The 22,985-nt window shown below is 46.0% G+C and overlaps 6 protein-coding genes across 6 annotated transcripts; 3 read left to right on the top strand and 3 right to left on the bottom strand.

The window, feature by feature from the left end:
* Positions 1–3,717: 3,717 nt before the first annotated feature.
* On the bottom strand, positions 3,718–5,569 carry GMORB2_3250 (Major Facilitator Superfamily; the record flags this gene model as incomplete). The annotated part of the gene is made up of 6 exons (XM_035465226.1): positions 3,718–4,035; positions 4,097–4,208; positions 4,269–4,462; positions 4,528–5,075; positions 5,143–5,251; positions 5,321–5,569. The coding sequence occupies 6 exons, from the start codon at positions 5,567–5,569 to the stop codon at positions 3,718–3,720; spliced, it is 1,530 nt and encodes a 509-aa protein (XP_035318775.1).
* Positions 5,570–11,044: 5,475 nt separating this feature from the next.
* GMORB2_3249 (uncharacterized protein) lies at positions 11,045–12,300 on the top strand (the record flags this gene model as incomplete). Its single annotated transcript, XM_035465225.1, has 4 exons — positions 11,045–11,258; positions 11,355–11,614; positions 11,696–11,998; positions 12,061–12,300. 4 exons carry the CDS (start codon positions 11,045–11,047, stop codon positions 12,298–12,300), a joined length of 1,017 nt encoding a protein of 338 aa, XP_035318774.1.
* A 553-nt stretch (positions 12,301–12,853) lies between these two features.
* GMORB2_3248 (3-oxoacyl-[acyl-carrier protein] reductase) lies at positions 12,854–13,663 on the bottom strand (the record flags this gene model as incomplete). Its single annotated transcript, XM_035465224.1, has 2 exons — positions 12,854–13,164; positions 13,219–13,663. The coding sequence occupies 2 exons, from the start codon at positions 13,661–13,663 to the stop codon at positions 12,854–12,856; spliced, it is 756 nt and encodes a 251-aa protein (XP_035318773.1).
* A 2,368-nt stretch (positions 13,664–16,031) lies between these two features.
* GMORB2_3247 (uncharacterized protein) lies at positions 16,032–16,406 on the top strand (the record flags this gene model as incomplete). Its single annotated transcript, XM_035465223.1, has 1 exon — positions 16,032–16,406. One exon carries the CDS (start codon positions 16,032–16,034, stop codon positions 16,404–16,406), a length of 375 nt encoding a protein of 124 aa, XP_035318772.1.
* Positions 16,407–17,745: 1,339 nt separating this feature from the next.
* GMORB2_3246 (NAD(P)-dependent dehydrogenase, short-chain alcohol dehydrogenase family) lies at positions 17,746–18,687 on the top strand (the record flags this gene model as incomplete). The annotated part of the gene is made up of 3 exons (XM_035465222.1): positions 17,746–17,797; positions 17,858–18,331; positions 18,407–18,687. 3 exons carry the CDS (start codon positions 17,746–17,748, stop codon positions 18,685–18,687), a joined length of 807 nt encoding a protein of 268 aa, XP_035318771.1.
* A 75-nt stretch (positions 18,688–18,762) lies between these two features.
* On the bottom strand, positions 18,763–21,895 carry GMORB2_3245 (Fungal trans; the record flags this gene model as incomplete). Its single annotated transcript, XM_035465221.1, has 3 exons — positions 18,763–20,588; positions 20,656–21,563; positions 21,639–21,895. 3 exons carry the CDS (start codon positions 21,893–21,895, stop codon positions 18,763–18,765), a joined length of 2,991 nt encoding a protein of 996 aa, XP_035318770.1.
* Positions 21,896–22,985: the final 1,090 nt, after the last annotated feature.

The following is a 22,985-nucleotide window of genomic DNA, read 5'->3' as shown; positions in this document are numbered from 1 at the left end:
GTTAGGGCGTCTAACTAAGCAATAAGGCAGTTATAGTCATAGGTGCTTATTCTTAAGGAACTAGTTCTAATAGAAGCGTTGACTATTATATTAATGGCTAGGTAAAGAGTGACTAGGCTATAGAAATAAGGTTGACTATATACTATATAGTTTACTATAGTTATAGGTAAATAGCTAGTAAACTAGTTACTAGTTCACTAGTAGTTCACGTGAAGACGTAGTAAACTAAGTCGCGATACTCTTTCTTAGTTAAGAAAAAAGTGGGGTGCACGTGAAGGCCGCATAACGGGTTGTAACACTTTCCCTTTAAAGAAGAGGATATTAAAGTAATAGGAACGTTCTTTCCTTTAAGAGGTATAGTATTTTATATTACTTAGCGTTTAATATAGTAATAGTTTAAATAAGAGCTATTAATATATAACGTTAAGGTTAACTCTAAGCTATAGGGTAGATAGAGATAATATCGTTTTAGAGAGATAGTTAGAATGTCGAACTAAGTAATGAGGCAGCTATAGTTATAGGTGCTACTATTAAGAGGAACTAGAAAATTTAATAGAAGCGTTAACTAGGTTATTAATAGCTAGGGTGAAAGAGTATTCTAGCTAGGTGTAATCTAAGTTGATTATAATCTATCCCCTTTATTATAGAAAATATACACCTAGCTTAGGTAAGTGGGATTTGACTATAAAACAGTCGAGTCTACCGCTCTAAAAATAATAAATCAAGAACTTAATACTATATAATACTTTACCTACCTTTTAATATATATAAGCGTGTTAGTAGTGTGTTCTTATATACGCTACTAAGCGTATCAATATCTAAACGGTTAAATCCATAATTAAATCTATTAATCCCCTAGAGTATATAAATACATTCTTAAGAGAGATCTTATATATATTAGAGTACGGTCTTTAGCTACGAGATCCGACACCGTCCTTATTAAATCTAATAACTAAGGACATCTCTGCTTTTTTAGGTCACCCCTAAAGGACCGGAAAAAGTATAACACCCTATCTTTTAAATAGCGCTAGCGCCGCGATAGATACCAACTAGTCTTAATCGTTTAGAGGAGGATATATTATAACTTAATTTGTCGCCTTTTATTATAATGTCTTCCGGTTAAAAGACCGTAGACTTTGTCGTCTCGGGCATGATGAAGTAAGGCGCATAATATTATCGATATGAGATGTAGTGGTTCACTTGAGGGCAGACGCATAGTATCGGGGCGTGAGGAGGTATATCTTTAATTGATAATATGTACGAGAAGAGGTGTCGAGGGAAGTATTATGAACCTTCTGTTTCATGTGCGCCTAATACAGAGTCGCCATTGCCGTCGTCATCCTCTCTTTAAGACCCACGTCGCTTAAATAGCTAGAAACTAGCCCAGCATTCGCCATGTAGCAGGCTGGTGTGTCGGTGCGATAGCTTACATTGCAGGCGAGTACTGGGTAGAGGAACGTGTCGGCGCCGCTTTGCTATAGAGCCTCCATCTAATATTATCATGAATGAATTAAGCTCATGATCTGCTACTTCCCCGGTCCGTGACTCGTAATAAGAAGTCGAGAGAACATTGTCTATAGCTACAAAATGGTAATGTGACTGATGCAGATCCGGCCCCAGCCATCCGGCCCTACACTTGAGCGTAGCGGGGCCGGAGGACGGGCTGCCGCCGGTTGGCGCTACAGAGGCTCCTAGGAAGCAATCAGCCATAATTTGTGCATCTAATAAGCCGAGCACAAACACTCCGTATAAAGATACCTGCAATGCTGTCACAAACCCATAGAGCCAAAGGGAGCGCTGAGCACATACCAATCAAAATACGTGTACGTTATGATCGGTGCTGTTCTTATAGCCGTCTCGGTCAATTCAGGAGTTTCGGTCCTAGAGAGGGCGATGTGTTGTGTCATCTCACACATGAAGTACCGTCGTGAATAAGGACTCAATGCAACGGTAGTGCGTCAGATTCCAGTTCAGTTAAAATACTTCGCATATATAGCATCATTTAATTTTTGTCCCACCTATACTATACCCAAGAGCAAGTAAAACCAAGAAGTATCGATACGCAAACGAGAGAAACACGGGGTTGATAGCATACCAACCTTGCGCGCTCGGTGCAGTGTCTAGTTCATCGAGTATCGTAGTCTACTTATCAAATGTATTACAGGGATTTAACGCAGAAAAAACGATCGCAAGACTCATTGAATTCTATATAATAAGTACGGAAGGGAAGCTAAGGCCGTTAATTCACCCTTCTGTCATTTTAGAAATAATTGCGTATGCCAATTGATTCATATAAGGCTAATAGAGCAAATGGTCCCTTTAAAACTATGCTACTGCTTCTTATTTACCTACTTACATTTTGAATGGCGTAAATATGAAATAATCCAATGGACGCGAGAGTATAGTAGAAAATCAAATATGTTTTTATACCTGTCATGAAAGTATAAGAGACACTGGCCACTTTGATTATAACGTCATTTTGATTTTGCACTATTCATATAATTAAATTGATTATAGTGCTTTTGATTCAGAAGGAGATGCATTATAGGCAGGGCAAGTGATGCCGTAAATTCAGGGATTGCTCTAAAAGATATTATATTTTCTATGCAATAAAAACAAGAGTATAATTGTTCAAGAATTCAGCTAAAAAAAGATACATGTTCTTTTATCACAGAAATGTAATCGTACGTATGCATATTACCTTCTATTCTATTTGAATTATTTTATGGTATACACCTGCATTTAATAATAAGTGGATTAATATATTTATTTCAATATGGGGGCTACGTGGCGCTTCTGTAGCTTTGAATTATAGAAATCAAAGGACTTGTAGTATGTTTGCCTTAGAATATCATTACCTGCCCCGTGATATAGAAATTCATATGTGGTATTATCATCTGAGATTTCCTTTAAAAACCAGAAAATAAAGATTTTTTTTTAAATACGTTATCAATTCCGTTGACCTACCTATTCACGAAATGGAGGCTCGACCTCTTTTTTAGGACGTTTCAGTGGCTAAATGTATGCATAGTATTCTTTTCAGTCCGCATATATGGCACTCATTGTCGTAAACTCAATTATTTCGCGATAATGCAAATAGTTGTTTAATATGATATATACACCTGTGTTCCTGTTTCTAAGTTTTTATAGATTGGTCCCCTCTGTATGACCCTGGGATAATTAATGTTTCGATAAGTTGGAGGTTAGATCTACGCTGGTAGGATCTGCAGCGAATATATTGCGAAAATGCCTGCGGTTGCTGTCCGGCCAGAAACCTTTGAAAAAAAGATGAGGCACAATCGGAATGCCATGGACTCTAGGTAGCGAGCGTATGGGAGTCATTTCACTTTCGATAATAGTCCATTAACGCATATAAGACACTTTTGAATTGACAGATAAGGGATACGTGTACTAGGTATTGCAACTTGTGCATGACGGGAGACTACCACCAAAAAGAAGAGTCTACGAAAAGCCAACCATTCTTGATGGTCTTATCGAGAAGCCTACGGTGTTACATATTCAAATCATTGTAGGGGGCCTCGATTGCCTCATGTCCGACTATCTTGACGAGGACAAAGCTCCGGCACTATGCGCGATACATTTAACATGATATCATGATAATCCGCTAATTGCTACAACATGCTAAAAGAATCATCGAAAACCCTTCGAGTTTCTCGGCCCGTAGCTTCTCCCCCCCGGAAGTACACCCTGTAGTATCTAATAGGCATATCGAAAATTCTTGTTCTCTTTGTCTGTGAGCGTTGTCCAAGAATCTGGACTCATAAATGCATCCTCCGTATCCTTTCGAGCACCGCGTCTCTTGTTAGACCACAGGTAGTAGAGGAAAAGTAAAAAGGTTGTGAAGGCGCAGCCAGCTTGGGTTCCCATGACGGCTAGTTTGGCTGGGCGGTATTGAGGAGCATCACGAGCCCGGAAGGTTTGAGGGCCTATAATGTTTCCAAGAGAAAAGGAGCCACTTATGATGGCAGTGGCAAACGCACGCTTGGTGGCACCACCGAAGTTGGCCGCAGTCCACTAGAAATGAATCAGCTTCATGTGTCTTGTAAACTGTAGGCAGCAGTGACGTATAGCTTACACTGTAGAAGAGGGTCAGGGGCGCGACAACTGCATTGACAAGGTAGACACCAGCAAGAACCCCGGATCTATTAGTAGCAGGGAGGAACGACATCAAGGCTCCACCGAGTATGCTGATAGAATTGTCAGCATCTTCATAGCCTAAGATAAAATAGCTGATTGAGAAGACATACGCAGGGATAATACAGCTGATGATCCACGCCCAGCGGTGAGAGCCAAAGCGAACACCAAAACCAACGAGCAGTGTGAAAAAAATGCTGACGGCACCAGATGGCATATTCATCAAGGCTGCATGCTTGGGGTCGTATCCGATATTGAGAATTAGAGTTGAAGAATAGGTCGTGACGATGCCGCTGGAAACAGATAGCTAATTCAACCAAGTCAGTATGTGAGAGGACTTCAAATAACAAAAAAGAGACAGAAAAAGCTCACCAAAACGACAGACAAGGTCAAGAGATACATCTGAGGGTCACAGAGAGCCTCCAGTATCTGGCGAGGCCGGAACTTACGGCTCTCAATGCCCGTCTGATTGACACTGACATGTTTGAGCAACGCCACCTTTTCATTATCGCTAAGCCAGGTTGCCTTCATCGGGGTGTCGGGCATCAAAGTGAACACGGACAGGCCAATGACGGCGGTCAGTACGCCAAGGACCACGAACATAATGCGCCAGCCGGCCAGTGAAGATCCGGGAGTGACGTGCTGGAAGCCATAAGATATGGCACCTCCGAGAATCTGGCCAAGACCGAGGCCGAGGTACCAAAACGAGAATCGGGGAGCTTGCTCTCTCTTTGTGTACCATTGGCTGCTGATGAGCATGAGAGAAGGCCCGATAGTAGCTTCAAATATTCCTAGGAAGACTCGGGATACAAGGAGCGACCGATAATCTGAAGCAGCCGCGCCACAAGCAGTAGCCACGCCCCATAGAGTAACGTTCAAGCCTAGCCATTTAGCAGCTGGGACCATCTGAAGAAACCAGACTGAGATACGAAGGATTTATAGTAAGCAAGACGGCTTGGGACAGCAGGATAAGGATGTGAGACTGACTGTTTGGAACCTCAAAGCAGAGCAAACCAACGAAGAGGAACGTGGCAATATTCGAAAACTCGTTGCCCTTAAGCTTTAGGTCTTTAGTAAGGCCCATGACGGCAGCATACTATATGGAATTGGTCATTCATTCATTCATTCGTCTAGAGTGACTAAGGGAAGCGGGCGTAAAACGTACATTGAGGATGACCTTGTCCAGGAATTGCATTGTATAGCAGCAAAACATGAGTGGGACGATGTGCCAGTCGATCTTATGACGCAATGCTGTCATATCGACTGGGGCTTGCTCTGATGCTTCATTGCGGTGTTCATTCAGGAACTTCCAGGCCTGGTCGACATCATCGTCCGGCCTGTCGGGAGCTCGAGTCTCAAATGCGGTATTAATACCGTCGAGCTTGGTGCTCTTTTCGTCGTATGATGATTGCATGGTTGAGAAGAAGGCAATATGCAAAGAGAGGACGAATGGGATGAAAAGACCTACGCAACTCGGCTGTCTTAATGGTGCGATCAAGAGAAGGCAAGATCCGAAGAAAATGAGATACAGAGACAAAAGGATTGTCAAAATGATGGGTCCGGATCAATGTCAGATCTCGCCTTTTATTATCTCCAGCGTGCATTTGATAATAACACCTCAGTGATCTCACACAGTGGGATTCTCACTAGTCAGCAAGGAGAGGAGAAGCAAATAAGGTAGGTGGTGGTGGGTGGTGTCGTATTGATAAAACATCTGATGACGGTGGAGAAGATCTGAGCCCATGTTGGTTCCACCTGGGGATCCAACGTGACAGACAAGGTGCGTTTTCAATGTTTTGGTGACTAGGAAGAGTTTCCATCGCCGCGATTGATGACTCCCCTGAGAGGCTGGAAAGACTCAAAAAGCTAAAGACGGCGTCGAGTCTGGAAAAGTGGCTTTCCTCTGTTCGGAACTCCGTGGTGGGTTGCCTGGAGGGAGACGTATCCCTGTAGCTGACCCACGAGCCGTCAAGTCTTGGCGCGGGGGGACCATACGGCTTGTTGCTCTACGTATGCTGGTGCATGCCAATTAACATTGGGGTTTGCTGCTAGCTCTCAAGTAAGAAGATGGAAATTTTGAAGAATCATGGACCCGGAAGAAGGAGCATTGAGAACTTGTTCCTTTTGATTCTTATCGTCAACAGCTTGTTTTTGGGGGCGAAGGCGCGGGGTTGCATTGCATCCGTCGTGCCTTCCCCCATTTTATTTTCGTTACTGCCAAATGAGGGGGAGGTTCACAGGAAGTTGCTGATGCAACCCCTACCTGTGCTCTGTGCTTTCCGCCGCAGTATATTATTAATACCAAAATTCCAACCAGTATTATTACATTGACTCCTGGTTTCCTTCTTCTTTCACTATCTTCACGTTTCTCGGGTGTATCAAAACACATTCATCAATACTCAGGCACCCATTTACTGGATACCAACGACCTTATACAATGACCCATGGCGCCGCCACTTTGCCAGACTGAAGAGGGCCACCGATGGCTATCTAGTCCTGCTGCTTCTTCACCCGGGATCCTTGACTTTGGATGCTATGTATCACCGCACCACATTTAGCATATGTACGTGGTCGTTGCCATCTATTTGCCGAGCCGGGATAGTCCAACGGCGGCTTTCGTGCCGTAACTTTGCGAACGACGCCAGTCGATAGTCAACCAGATTAGGTCCAAGGCAGGGGCAAAAGACGGCGCTGTTGGGTTGCAATTAAAATTATAATTTCGGCGATATATTTCAAGAACATCAGAAGAAGTAGAGGTCGTCCTTCAATCGCTGGAAAGACCCGGAAATTGCCCAATTTGGTCTAGTTTTAAGATGGGGCACCCCTCTTTTGACCACCTAAAGACCACATAACGCGAGCCCGTCAAGGGCGTTAAACTTAACATAAAAGGATCGCGATTGCTTTATTTAATGTTTTCTAGCTAGTCAAGCTGCTATTCGTGACATTAGGCCTTAAATTCAATTAATCTAGTTAGGTATAAAGCTAGGCCGGCTTAAGCTTCTATATTATAGCTTTAGTAATGGCTAGCTTAGTATTCTACCTATTAAGACTACGCCTAATCTTCTAGAATAGTAGCCCAGCCGTCTTCTAATTTATCAAGTCTGTAAGGAAGGTCTAGGCTAGCTTATAGACTTAACTTAATTCCTAATCGTTCAGGCATCTATACGAGCCTTATAATAAGGCTCTAGGAAGGTTGCCTTACTAATAGGCGTTAAATTGTTAGATAGCTAATCTATAAGATCTTAGTACAGACAGTCTTAATAGGCCTAAAGATTAAGAGATTAAGAGGCTATAAGATATATAAGGTATATAGTAGAAGGTATAGTAAATAGATATTATTTCTAGAATATTTATATATAAAATCGTCTATTATATAGCTACTATAGGTATTAATAATCAATAGCCTAGCTTTAAGCTACTTTAGCTTCATCAAAAGAATAAAGACCGATTATAGATACTAGAGTATAAGGGCGTTTAAAGTCTAGTTATTTATTAATGCTATAATCCTCTAATCAGCTATTTAAAGGACCTCTTTAAACTATCAGGCTTATATGCTTTTATTATACTTTTTCGCGGTTGTCATACTTTTTCCTAGTCTTTTAGGGTAACCTAAAAAAGCAGAGATGTCCTTAGTTATTAGATTCGTTAAGGACAGTGTTAGATCTCGTAGCTAAAGAGCATAATCTAATATATATAAGACTTCTCTTAAGAATGTATTTATTTATTATAGGGGATTAACCGTTTTAATATTAATATGCGTAGTAGCGTATATAAGAACACACTACTAACACGCTTATATATATTAAAAGCCAGGTAAGGTGTTATATAGTGTTAAGCTCTTAATTTATTATCTTTAGAGCGATAGACTTAACTATTTTATAGTCGAGTCCCGCTTACCTAAGCTAGGTGTACATTTTTTATGACAGCGGTCTTCTAGGGTGACCTAAAAAGTAGGAATGTCCTTAGTGTAGGATTCGATAAGGACGGTGTTAGATTTAACGAAGGGAAGATAGGATCCGACACTAGTAAGACCTCTCTCGAGTAGTATTAGTTATACTTATAGGAATTAATTAGTAAAATGTTAAAGAGGAAGAGGAATTGTTAAGAATACACCACTAACACGCTTATATACGTTAGGTAAGGTGTCGTGTAGTGTTAAGTTCTTATTCTATTCCTACGATCGTGGCGCCGGACTCGACGGGTTTATAGTCGAGTCCCGCTTACCTAACCTAGGGGTACATTTTCTATGACAGCTTTTACCCTTAAAGATAACTACTAGTAGTAGTAGCGACTAGCTAGTTACTAAGACACACTTAATTATCATAGTCCAATAACGCAACCTAAGTTACTTCCTAAGGGCTATAGCTTTCGCTAAAGACTCTAGTACTAGCCTATTGCTACCTTAGCCCTTAAGGAGCCTATATTTATTTATATTATATCAGTTGGCTTATTACATAGCCTTAATCGTTAGGATCTTAAGAAGCTAAAAGATATGATAGATTATCTTAATATCTACACTACTAAGGCGGCTAGAATCTATACCTTTTCCTTGTATAGTAGCGTTTTAAGAGTTATAGTATAAATAGCCATTAATCGAGCATTTTCTAAGTAGCTATATATCTCCTCAAGTAGTTAAAACGCGTATCACGAATTCTTAAAGCTACATCTATAATAGCGGCAGCCCTAGGGCTTATTATATACGGATCTAGTTATGAAGATACCCTTCTTACTACTTAGATAGACGTTAATAAGCCTTAAAATACTTATACTAGCTTTCGCTGCCTTTACAACGATAATATAAGGTTATCCTATAACGCGCTATCGAATCTCGCCGAGTTTTACGGCCCGTTATGCGACCTTCACGTGCACCCTATATTTTCTTTCCTCTTACTTATTATCACACTCACTTATACACGATTATACCACTCTATTAAGAATCACTACGAATCGCCTTAGAAGCGATTACTACGATTATCACTAAATTATAGTAATCGGCCTATAACCGATTACTATAACCCCCTTATAATCGTCTAGTATATAGTTAACCTTATTTCTATAGCCTAGTCACTCTCTACATAGCTATTAATAATATAGTTAACGCTTCTATTAAAACCCTAGTTCCTTTTAATAGTAGCACCTACGACTATAACTGCCTTATTGCTTAGTTCGACATCCTAACTATCTCGCTAATATAAAACGACATTATCTCTGTCTACCCTATAGCTTAGAGTTGACCCCGACGTCACACTGAGAAAGGCCGCTCTAGATATCTTTCATTACGGTTTAAAGGTTAATTTCTATATATAAAGGCATCCTAATATCATATTATGATTTTGATGCTTTAAGCTAGTAAATTACGCAAAACCCCGCGATTAGAATGTAATGTGTTTTAGTGGATGAGGTGGCGGGAAGGTGGTTAAAAGAGGGGTGACCCGTCTTAGCCATGATTCAACTCCCGTTAGAATCATCATAAAACGTCAGTGTGCATCAACAAATGAGTCATGTTGAAGACACTCAATGGCTGGCGCCTAGACCATGGCCAACCTTTGACAGCACGGTACTCCTAAAACCAACAAACATGTACTGTCTTCATAGGGACATTGAGAACAGTAAATACCAGGTCCAGCAAAAAACACTACAGGTACGAAGTGCAGCCCAATGCGAGGAACACAACCGCTCTTATCGAGTCATCATGGAACGACATGTCTGATTTTGGGGGTGAGACTTGCCTTGGCGCACGCCACGCTCACCGATTCGGGAGGAAAGTGAGGACATTGGGGCACAAAACTCGTTACTCATGATACTCGATGTAATCAACATTCCCTTTAGTGAGGTTCTGAACGGGGTACCCTGTGCACGGCTGAGCAACTATCAATGTATCACACGACCTCACACGACCAGAGAGATACGCATGGACACACGTTCGCACACACACTGACACGAAAGAGTCACCCTTCAAGCTTTTTTTGCTCTTATAGGTACATGTTGATACCACCTCTTAGTGGATTTCCCAGAACAGGAGCAGCCACGCACTATCGCACTCCACCGCCATCATCATGTAGTTTCCAACGGGCTGCCAGTGACATCAATAAGAAACAGGAGCGCTTAGGTTCTTGAAATGATCAATTGAAGGAGCTTCCGAAACAGCCTGAAAATTCCTTATGCATATATGTCGTCTGGCTACTATTACATCATGTGTTCGCGTGTCCTTTCAAGAAACAAAGAGTGATTGATTGTATCAATTTATGAGATGAAAAGCAAGGGCCATGCGGCAAATAGTATCAATGAGCGCGTATCATACTTGGTGCAGTGTACGGACGCGCATTTCATTCCAACATGGAACTATGTCGCAGTGCGGATCGGCCGCTTGAAGCTCCCGTCTCAATATCGAAAGAACCATCCAGACCCTTTCCTTTTGAAGAGTACCACGGCGCATTTGAATTTATTCTTAGGTGCTAAATATTCGGGGTGGTATATGACAAAAAATGATATGTTCACTTTGTTTTCCACACACTGGGGGAGGCATTGAAGCTGGATTGTAGCCATGTCCTCTCCATGATTCTAAGGGAAGCTCCGCGAGACATTCAACAACAGAGACACATCTCTCACCCGTTTCAAATACTTCTCGCTTGTACATGCATCCGTGCCCTCTAGTTCAATTATGCTACCACCTTGTAAATCGCGCGCGTCTGGACCGAATGAACGTTGCCAGACCGCTTGCCTCGCATCTACAGACTATGTCATCGCTCCCTTCTTAGACCTCGCCGTGGGGTTTTTATTCTTGTAAGGCCGCCGTCGCAAAAGTCATAGTGTATGGCCACCCTACCTTCTTTGATACCACAGAAAAAAACGACACCACAGTTGAGTTCCCGGGAGACGAGCACACATCATGGGCTGGGTCCTCCACGCTTCTCCTCGGGCGGAGGCAGAGTCTCAATATCCGACAATTATCGCCATCTGTGTTGTACTGTCTATCATCTCCATAGCCGGCGTCGGCTCCAGACTATGGATTCGGTACACAGGCAGGGGTCTTGAAAAGGATGACTGGATGGCAGCATTATCCGCGGGGTTTGCCCTTACTTATGCAATCCTCTGTATCGCTCGTACGTTGGCAACACCCTCAAACCTGATGGATCGTGCTCCAATATGGGAGAAGGAACAAATTCCTACTAGCAGTCAAAACTAACCGTGCCTTACAGAAACAAGATACGGACTCGGACTTCCTATTAGTTCCCGGCCGGCGAAAAGCCTTGTGATATATACCAGGGTCAACTATGCGGGCCGTCCCGTCTACCAAGTGGGAGTCTCCTTCTTTAAGCTCGCCCTCCTCATCAGCTACCTACGGCTTTTGCAAGGCACCAACCATAAAACATATCGACGTATTGTGTACTTCGCCATTCTAACTGTGTTCGTTTCGCATCTTGCATGCGCGTTTTGCCTCATCTTTGCCTGCGATCCAGTGAGTAAACAGCATGACAGCATACTCATCAATCCATATCTTTGGAGACACTGCATTGATGTCACTGACCGTGACGCATAGGTGCAAAAGTCGTGGGAGCCGTTGATGAAGGGAGGCAGATGCTTAGCACCAGGCCCCTCATTTACAGCATATGCCTTTGTGACGATTGTCTCGGACATTGTTGTCGCTGCGCTTCCAGTCCCGATGCTTCTCGCTCTCAACATCCCCACAGAAAAGAAGATAGGGCTAGTTGGAATCTTCGCCCTGGGACTTTTTACAACGCTTTGCTCCGTCTTTCGTTATCTCCAGATCAACAGGATCCAATTTGGCGATGGCAACTCGACCATGTTGATCCTCTGGGGTGTTATTGAGTTTAATGTCGGGGTATGTTAAGAGTCACAAGATTAGGCCATTCTCTATCTCTTCTCCTGACAATATCCATCTAGAACCTCGTTTCTTCGTTACCATTTCTTGCTCCAATATTCATCAAGAAAACGAGGGGTTACCGATCGAAACAGTCCAGTGGCAACGGGTCCAGCGGCTCCTGGATGAAGTGGGGGAAGGGCTCCCGATGGGAAAGCAAGGGAGCTTACAAGCTTAGTGACAGGCGTCAGAATCAATGTGCCTTTGGGTCAGCAGACGACAGCTCTTTGAATGAACTAGGCTGCAGAAAAGTCATACACTAGGAGGACTTGCGCATCGTCGAGAAAGGAGGCCCACGTGGCATCCAAGCTACACGAAAGTGTGTGGAATTGGGAGAGATGATAGAAGTCGCGTGATCACTACTAATAAAACAGATAATGCTAATGTGGCATTCTTGTAATACTTAAATAGCTCTAGACCGTAACTTGTTTTATAGAAATTGAGATTCTCTATAACTATCTGATAAATACTTCAAACCATTCATTTATTTATTTAGTCTATCTTCTTCTAGTTATACATGATGACTGGGATTGCTCATAGAGTGGCTAACCGAGCAAATGCCCATATACTTATGATTGATAGTTACCCCATAAACTATTACTAACAGGTTGGAGGCGTTGCGTGAGCAACGAGCGTTTCCTACCCGAAGCATATGACTTCTTTTGCCACCTTATTTTTCAAAATGAGATGCAGCCAAGAGAGTCCCAGATGGACACTACTTCAGTCAGTGCATCATGAGATGATAGGATACAATGTAGTGCGTATATACTTTTTGACTGGATCTAGCCTTCTTATTTTGCTGTCGTTGGCTTTTACTTAATTCCAAGCTCCATCGACTTGGTATACACTACCGCTGACAAATGTACTATCCAGGCCGAGAAGGAACCCAATGACGTTTGCTGCCTCCTCGACGGTACCTTGCCTCTGGAAGGCCGTGGGCTCATCAAAGGGGGCGTCGCTGGGGCGTCCGCGGTGATCCCACTCTTTCTGCATCAGGGGCGTATAGATGGACCCCGGAGCAACACTGTTGATACGGACCTCACGATGACCATTTTCCTGGGCGGCAGACCTTGTGAGTCCAATGAGACCGTGCTTGCTGGCGTCGTAGGCGCAATGCCTCGCAAAACCTAGCCCCGGGGGTAAGCAGAGGACGCACATATGTTCGTTGAGCTAGCACGTACCTTTGATGCCATGTATCGAAGAGATGTTGACAATGGAGCCACCGTCGACGATGTTGCGCAGCTCGGCACGCATGCAGTACATCGTGCCGGTGAGGTTGACGGCGATAATTTTGCCCCACTCGTCGTCTTCCATGTCGGTGACGGACGTCGTTCCGTGGACCTTTCCTATAATTCCGGCAACATTGGCAGCACCGTACAGCTTTCCGTACTTGTCGACAATGAAATCAACCCATGTATCCACCTGTACCCTCTTGCTGACGTCCACCTCGGTGATCGTATATGGCACGCCCAGGGGCGCAAAGTACGCATCTGTATCGGCCATGGCCTTGGTGTCGACATCGGCTATGCACACTGTCGCCCCGCGACTCGAGAGGTACTTTGCTGTCCCGAGGCCAATCCCGCTCGCTCCACCAGTAATGGCGTATACCTTCCCCTTCAACGACATTGTTTCCAATCTTTATGTGGAGGAAGAGAGGTGGGAGAGGGGTTCAGCCAGGTAATGAGGTGAGATATTCATCGGTGTTGTCCTCCCAAACAAGAGCATACCGTCGGCCCTTTTATCTTCTCTTTAAGATCTTCCCCAATTCCTACCCCTCTATTCTCCCCTCGTGAGATCATCGGCGGAGTCTGTGTTGTGGAGTTGCAACCAAAGCAACATGGTGATGAGGGGCTAACAAGGGCACTGCACTAATGAACCGACGGCAAAATGGTAATTAATGGCGCTACTTACCCCAGAAAAAAAGGCCCGTCGCTTCCTCTTCTTTTTCCCCCGGCCGGGTGGACTACGGGGAATCATTCGGAGCGTGAGTCATTTATTAAGCATGGGACCATCATATTTCCACACCAGTCTGCAGCAATCCGTCGAGATATTCCCATTTTCACCACTATCAGATATCATGGCACGAGAAAACTGCGATGCTCCCTCTTGCCAGTTTTATGGGGTGTATGGAGATTGAAAGACTGCCATTTTCCCCACTAAAATGGTGGGTGAACCATGGTTGCGGGTTAGAGGACATAGAAGGATTACAGACTTGCCCTGGCAGATGGCCAGAACGCCGCGCGAGCTGACGGCATTTAATACAGGTCACAGACGAGGCTGTGAGAGACATCAATAAGCCGTGCCTTTCCTCCTCAATCGTACAGGGAGATATCTTTACGTGGGGGTACAATGCCACCTATATAAGAAGAGCACGTAGAGGACATTTTCTTATGGCCATTGTTGTGCGTTGACTAAACATGCAGAGGACGAGAGCCCAGTTGCCCAAGGCACTCTACCGCTTCTTCAGTTTACACATGAATCGTGCCGCGTAAGGGAGTCCGTGCAGTTGGTTATTTGTCCCACCCCAATGATTGGATGCCCCAGGGCGGGGGAGACTTCTGCATGCTGATCATCTGTGCCGTTTCTCTCGCAATTTCATGCTTCAGAGATACAGTGTCGTACGCGCGTGGGAGGCAAAGGTCTTGGCAGAGGCTCTTGGTATTAAGCATCGGATAACAGCTGACACTGTGATTATCACCTTCCAAGCCAGCAACATTTCACACAGGACGATCGACCCTACCGCGGAAACCTATACCAGCTTGGACCTAGAGGGTCTTGTTCCTTTGCGTTCCTTTTTTCTATCTACAGGTGAGTGACGGACAGGGGCTGTCAGTATTCATTAGGGGCTGGCTCTGTATTCGTAGACTACCTCTTTGACAAACTTAGCGCCTTCATTTGGTCATGTCAAAAGGACCATGGGACAACCGGCGAATGATATTGATGACATTCCAAGTTTAGAACCAAGGGACGAGACAAGGGCCTTGTTTAGCGCAGTCTGGGGAAGTGGGGAAGTGCTAATATGGAAGTCTCCACTGTACCGGCAACAACGCAGGAGGGACAAGACGCAACTTCAACTACAACGACAATGCGACAACATGTAAAATATATCGGTAGTTAGCAATAACTTTGAGTGCCCTTTCCTAATCTACATCCAGTAGAGCTCCCGTGTTGAAAGCCCTGTCTTTAGGTGGGCTTAAGGCTCGAGTGACAAGGGAGGGTGTGAAGCACTGGTACTGTTTGTCATGCGTATATGCAGACCTGTTCCACCACCCTCCATCCCGATTCTGCCCATCAGTGCCAGCTACATAATCTCTCCTGTAAAATTCGATACGGGTGATCGTAAAGAAACAAATGGTTTGATTCGGGTTCAATTCCACAATAGCCCTTAAGGGAGGCCGGCATGGCGAACAGAGTCGAGTACTGCTGACCTCATGGGATATTCCTGAGTAGACACTGAGTTTCCCTGTGGGAAATAAACGAGGATCAGACCACAACCAATCCGCACTTGCAGGGTTCATTGCAGGAGGCACACGCCTTTGCATCTATTACCCCGCTTCCCCAGACCAATGATGATGAATGGCCCTCGACGACTTGTCGCCTTTATGGCTATTGCAACACTACGTGCTGTCGTTTGGGTATACGCTCTGTGTAACTTGCCTACGTGAGTACTATGAACACTTTGCTGAATGCGCACATTTATGAAGGAAGTTCCCCCTTATACGCTGCCTCCTTCTCTCTCCTTGGGTCTATTCAGCTTGAAACATCATCTTGCTATCAACCCATCAGCTTCGTCATCTCTCTATATCCAGACAACTTATATATGGGACTCTTCCTATCACATCTCTTTATATAACTCGTTGTGAGTTATTCATAGCCATTTCTACTCTTTCCCGGCGTCTAAAGTCTAGGGGGGGAGGAGGGGGGAAGCAGACTCTCACTGACATACATACCTTGCTTCCCAGTCTTCCCATCCACTCTTTCGACATATCCCGTTATGCCGCGTCGCCTCCCGAACCATCTACCCAAGGCCAAGGCCTCGGAGATTCTCACCATGGGTGTCGCTGGTGTTGGTGTCCTGACACCCTTATACCTACTTATGCCTGGTGCCGAGGAGCGCCTGGCGGACCAGACAACAAAGTGGGCGCCGCGGTGGGAGCGAAACATTAACTTCTTTACACCGCCTGTCGAACGAAGCGTCCAACGTATTGAGCCACCCATCTCTCGTGCCGTACAACGCATCGATGGTCGTCTTCCCCTCGAGAAGATGGCCAAGAGTGTCGACTCTGGCATCCGTTCCAGCATAGCTCGCTTCAATTTTCCAAACGGTCCTGAAAAGGGAGGGCCCTCTTCCAGTGCGCCTCCTTCTTAGAGATACGTTTTGGACTATTGTTTTCCGACCGCATTCACCTTTCCTTTCGTCCGCTTTACCATTTGTCTTGTTGAAATGCTGCTGCTTTGTTTTCTTGTTTAGTGTAGAACAGTACACCTGCTGTTGCGGAAGGATGTCCCTGATGTCCCCTCTGAGAAGGAGCTATGGGAAGGAGCTATATGTATATGTACACATCTACGTAGCACAAGAGACGGAGAATCAAGACCTTTCGACCTCACTTTCGTACACTGTCGGTATTCGTGACGCTGGTCTCACCATCTCTGTGATCCCCGTCGCCGAGAGACGCTACATCTGTAATTTGTTTAACCCATGTCACTCTAGTGCACATTGGTTTATACCTTCAACATCACGAGAAATGTGTGGCAGACCCCATGCCTGTGACCGAAAGATATGACTTAGCCTTCTTCACTTACACTTCCACGAGCCCTGCTCAGTGTCTGCCGTTGTGAGGTATCCACGGGCCGCTGCCGCTGTCCGGCCCATTCGACATTTTCATTCTCCGAACTACCCTAGGCTCCGGTGGAATCAATTCACGAGAAATTGAAGGAAATATATTCGTGCATAAACTTGGAATTCTTGATTGTAAAATGTATGTACGAAACGGCCGATATTTCATTAACTAGGTGTATGATGCCTACCACTGTATTTTGTACAGCAGTATGATTTTTAGCTTATGCGGCAACAATACAACTTACGTGAAATGTATACAATAATCATTACCCCAACTACGTGTACACATATCAGATCTGTCATTGCCCGACACGGACATGGAGTCTTCTACGAGTACCACGCAATAGAGGCAGGTCCTCCTTACTGCCAATGGCACGACACCCTGGAAACATGTGGTCGAAGGTTCAACCTTTACGCCATAGGGAATTGTAACCCCTTTATTTACTAGATAATGCTTTCTTTCCTTGTTTCGTAATTTTGATCGACATGGGCGCTCTTTGTCCCAATTAGGAGTAGGCCGGTGTTTAATAAATAAACAAAACAATATACATGAACTGTCATTATTACTTACCGCTCTACGAGTACCAACGATCTTATGAAAAACGTAGTTGATAATAACCGATATAGCAATTTACAACTGGATATCACGCCATCTGGACCCAAATAGTATCCTAGTTGCCGGGGAAAGCGGAGACGGCGGATAGGGATAACTAATTCCTTGCCCCTCACACAAATGTACGAGACTGATATGGCGATGCAAGTGCATGCCAGAGTCACTTCGGCCCTTTCGCAAGCCATAAACTTGTCCAGCATCCAAGAGTAACAACCTGACAATTAGCAACACAGTCATTCTGAAATTCAGCACATAATGGCATATTCTCTTCTCCGTGGCTCAGCTTTTATTACGGGCGCCGCAGGCGGTCAGTGATTAAAGCCGATACATGTGAAAAAGCTCCCCCTTCTGATAATCGAGACTCCAGGCATCGGACAGTCTACAGCCTTCGCGTTCGCTCGTAATGGGATAACTAAGCTAGCCCTGACCGATATTAACGGATATAGCCTCCAAAAGACGAGAAAATTGATCAAATCCGAGTTCCCGAACGTACAAGTCCTGGCAAACACCATGGACGTCCGTGACAAGAAGCAAATCGTCGACACTATAGACTATATTGTCTCACATTTCGGCCGACTCGACATTGCCGTCAACAATGCCGGAATCGGAGGCTCTGGCAAGCCCACGCACGAAACGCCTGACGACGAGATCGAAAATGTTCTCGCTGTTAACCTCATGGGCGTCTACAAGTGCCAGAAAGAGGAGCTACGTACAATGCTCAATCAAGATGACCTCGGCCCACGACACGGTAGAGGCCGTATCATTAATGTCGCTTCCATGTACGGAATTGTCGCGCCCGGCCCGAGCGTCTTCTATACAGCCTATTCTACGGCCAAGCATGGTAAAACAGAACTAAGGCCCTTAAATTCATATGAACGGAAACTAAAGAGGCTGATAAGATGATTGTCTATTTTAGCCGTCATTGGACTCACGAAGAGCGACGCAAGCAGCTACGGCAAACATCAGATCCGCATTAACGCCATCTGCCCTGGCTTTGTCGAGACACCCCTTATGGAGAAAGCGAGCAGCGGGGGGGATAGCAATGACGTGTTGCAGAAAACCGTGGATAGCACTCCCATTGGGAGAATATGTATGCAGGAAGAGATCTCAGAAAGCATTGTCTCCATCGCCTCTAGTATGAACAGCTTCATGCAGGGCTCCGCTGTTGTCGTCGACGGTGGATTCACGGCTTATTGAAAATCGCAATTGAAAAACAGAACATTGAGAGGTACAGCTGCCAGTAAAAAAAATAGAAAATGGAAAAGGGGTTCGTCAGTTGAAGCTGAAAAAGTCCAAGTTTCGGTTGCGGCTGCCATCACCATGGCCGCCAACACCATCCGGCGTCCCCTCCACGCTTTGCACCAAGCCATCCATATTGACTGGACTCACACCGCTGATCTTCATATGAGTATTAGAGTCTATTATGTCGTAGGCGATATCATTCCCTCCCTTGGATACGCCAAAATTCGTAGTCAACATAGCTTCCGCTGTGTCGGCCGAATCGTGCCCAATCACCGAACCGGCGCTAAGCCCCGCAGGTCCACGGCTGTACTCGCCAGTACCCGATTCTAGTCCCTGGCTTCCTGATTGATGATCGCTGTGAAAGTTTCTATAGCTCCATACATCCGAAGATGATGGCGTCACGAGGCTCGTATGCTGCTGCTGCTGCTGTTCACTGGGGTCGGTGTCGACGGCAGACTCGTCGAGGAAACTGAAATCAATGCTCGATCCATTTGCTAGCCCTAAGGGGAAAAATGTTGAATCAAATGGTGAATGTTCATGCCGATAAATCTCCTGGCCAAAAATGCTCGTCTTCAGCGCTGAGAGCCCATTCCCTGGCGGCGTTTCTGTTGTTTGGAAGAAGGGGGGAGGCGGCCGTGCAAACTCCGAGGCTCTTCTACTGTTGCTTGATCGCATCCTCTTATAAGGGTAGCCCGAGTTCGCGTCAGAAGACTCGCGTCCGGAAGGGATGACAGGAATGGACACATCGTTGCTGTCACTCATTGATGTTGATCCAGGGACGCTATTGAAGGGAAAGACCTGGTCGCGGGCAATAATATGGGCAGCTTCACCCAGGCCAAGACGGATTTGACCCATGACAGCCCCAAGAAGGTCATTCATACGCCCGGCAGGGTGATAAGTGTAGCTCATATCAGCAAGTGCACCACTGAGTATCTCCAGGTAGCCCATATAAGTTCGGCGGTCGGCCTCATTGCAGTGGTTAGCCAGTGCGGCAATGAGGGCAATAACGGCTGTGCCCGCATGCTGGATACCGGTCACGAAGATCTTGCGACCATCAAAGCGCTGTCGGTGCTGCCAGAAGATACGAGCCACGCGGATGGCTTGTTGTGTGCAGATACTGCGAGAAAGGGAGGCCCGACTGCCGTGGACCATGGGATTCGAGCCATTCACCCTGAGGGTGTTCTCGCATTCTCCTAAACCCGGAACTTGTGTCTTCAAGGCCTCAGCGGAGGTAGATTTGTGGCTGAAATCTGGGTTGGACTGGGGGCTGTTGTTGGCACTGTCTCCAGCGATGGAGTCATACTTGGCCCATGATCTGTGGAGCAGGATCATAGTCACATGGTATTGTTGGTGGAGGAGAAAGAAGCCATACGGAGCTGTCTTGATGTTTGCTGGTCTCCAGGCCAGGTGCTCAGGCAAGCGTCGGTACCAGTTCTGGAGCATCCTGTCTAGATTGATGACGTGGAGATAGGCGTTGTCCTCGGCCTCGTTCATGGCAAACATGTTGGTACTGTCTGTTGTTGTTTTCTTGACTGATTTATGACTCCGCATTTCAACAATGCGCCCGGAAAGTTCCATAAGCTCAATGAGTTTCTCGTAGATCTCCATGTTGACATCTCTATCAAAAGTTGTTGGAAGGTCTTTGTGAGTTGTTGAGAGTCTGTCAGACACCAGTTCCAAATCGAGATCTTGGCTTTTGATACTGGTCGGCCGTCCGAGGAACAGAGCCCAGTATTTGTCATAGACGACACAGGCTTTCATGACCATCTGGCGGATATGTACCTCCTTTTCGGAAATGCCATCGTTTCTGCAATTCAGATGGAGGCCAATATCAAAGGCGAGGCGATTTGCCATTCCTGAATAGCCATTATTAGTTGGAGTAAGAAGAGTAAGTGGCTAGGGCTAGGATTCGGGTTGGCTGACCTGCATACATCCACCCGGTGTTGTCTCTACCCACACCGCACTCCAAGTCTCCGAGAAGAAGCAGGGCCTGTACACTGGGAATACCGCCAGGGCGCTCGATTTCAATGTCAACCATATACTTCGCCTCTCTGTGAAGTGTGCTCTCAAGGTTCCCCAGAGAGATGCGCCTGGTATCACCACGATTCTTGTCGCACCCACGGTAGCCCATGGCTAGGATAGCGATGTGGAGGAAAGAGCTGTAGAATTTTGGATTCCGGGAGTCACGGTCGGCCTCGAATGCACCCCTGTCTATGATGGGAATGATGCTGTTGTAGTATTCCCAGAAGTGATTCATCAAGTAGCTGTAAGTTGTCGGGTTCAGGGAGCGAATGATTCTCTCAGCCCTACGGACTTGCTCTGGAGGCTCGCGTGAGTCCAGCTGGTCCGGTGACTCAGCGTATACATGACTGTTGGCGGTTGGCCCAAAGAAACGGAGTCTTCCAGATAGTTGGTCAAATGAGAGGTTCTCCTTGGCTGAAAGCAGCCGGTGAACAATGCTCTCTTGCTTCGAGTCGAGCATGCGGAGTGGTGAATCCTCCTTGTAGGGAGGCTTGAGTATCTGGCTGCTGTCCGTCGTGGAAGCATCAATCTGATCAGTGTCGGCTTTGATAAAGCCGTTTGCGGAGTCCGGAGGCGAAGGGACCCCAAGAGATGGCGAATTGGCGTTAAGAGGCGCTACCGGCTGCGAGCTAGACTGTTGTTGACTGTTTTGTGACATCTCTAGCTGCTCGTCCGGCTTTCTCTGAGCTTCATTCTTTGTCTTTGGCGGGTGGCACGCTGGCGGTGGTATCACCCCCTTTTCCTTGAGCATTGCCTCCAAAAGCGAAATTCGATCAGACAGTGATGACATGTAGGCCTTCGAAACCGGGCTGCAGTGGCTGTTGTCAGCAAAAAATGTGCAAAGAGAATACCCGGTAGTATCAACGAGGGCAAAGGCCACTTACCGCCTGCGCTCATCGTCATTCTTGATGATGCATTCAGTGCCAGCCCGGCGGCACTGGTTACACTCTGATTGCCCTTGAGGCACAACGCAGCGAATGCGCCGATCCCGACACGAGGCACACGCAACAGAGGCACGATGGCGGACATGTTGCTTGTTAGAGATACGGGCTGCGCCAGATCTTCTATGAGAAGAGATGTTCTCCTGCATGGCAATTTCGCTGCCCTCGCTGCCCTCTCTTGTGTAATTCGTGGTAGTCATGGATGATTATGGGGTAGGCGGACTGGGCTCCAGGCCGTAGTATCCCTGAGAGAAAAATGGGACGAAGTTCTCAGCTAGGAATAATCAAAATGACTTTGAGAGGGCCTTTCAAGCTCCCGTTGGAATTGAAACAAGGCCTGGGAATGACAATAATCCAAAACGTGTCCCGTACGTACGCACAAAAACAGAGACAGGAAAACAAAACAGACTGAAGATTGCGGGGGGGACGATGATTGATTGAACGGCCCAGGTAGGAGACCTAGAGAGAACAGCCTGCGACGCGGAGCGAGCAGCTTCTTCCCCACAGAGAACAGGCATTGAATGAAGGTAACGCACTCTGGTGGATCAAGGGACTCGAGCGGGGGTCCGGAAAGCCCATTGACAGGTCGGTGTGGGGGCAAGCCAAGATGCGAGTAGGCCACCGAACCACCCAGTGGTCTGGAGATCCCATGGAGAATCGGAACTTCCTTTCCAATTAGAGGACATGGAACCGACGCTCGACCCCAGGTTTTCGCGGGGTCGGCGGGCCATAGAAGTTACCAGTCTGGTAGGAGCCTAGAGTCGAGAACACGACGACTCATTTAGTTGGGCAACCCCAGAGAATCATGACACACCTAAGATGAGGGGAATTGCCGATGTCCAATGAATGCCTGAATATATGTGAATACAAATTAGCCGTGGCCTAACTCGGTTAATTTCTCGGAGATGGGAGAAGGAGGGCGAGGAGCAACTGCATCTGGCTGGCGTGGAGAGGTGGGGAGGGGGGGGGGGCCGATGTCAACTCCAGTGGCTCTGAGCAGTGGTAATAGTCTACTCGTGCACTCTGCCTGGTATTACATCGGACTGGCGGAGTATTATCCCGATTGATTAGCAGACTATCGCCAGTCCCAATGAATTCAAAACACCCATACGTGGATCATAAAAAAGACCGCTTGCTCTACCCTCTTTTGGCTCGCTCGTTCAATCCCGCGACCATTATTCTTGAATTAGATAACTATCTCCTGTCGCCTGGATGCCGTATTGGATTCTATCTCTGCCCGACTTCTATGACAGCGCGGGAACAGAAATATGAAACAGAAAAAGACACCTT

Source organism: Geosmithia morbida, assembly GCF_012550715.1.
Source record: "Geosmithia morbida isolate 1262 chromosome Unknown scaffold_17, whole genome shotgun sequence".
Lineage (NCBI taxonomy): Eukaryota > Fungi > Ascomycota > Sordariomycetes > Hypocreales > Bionectriaceae > Geosmithia > Geosmithia morbida.
This window is presented reverse-complemented; position numbering and strand designations above follow the sequence as displayed.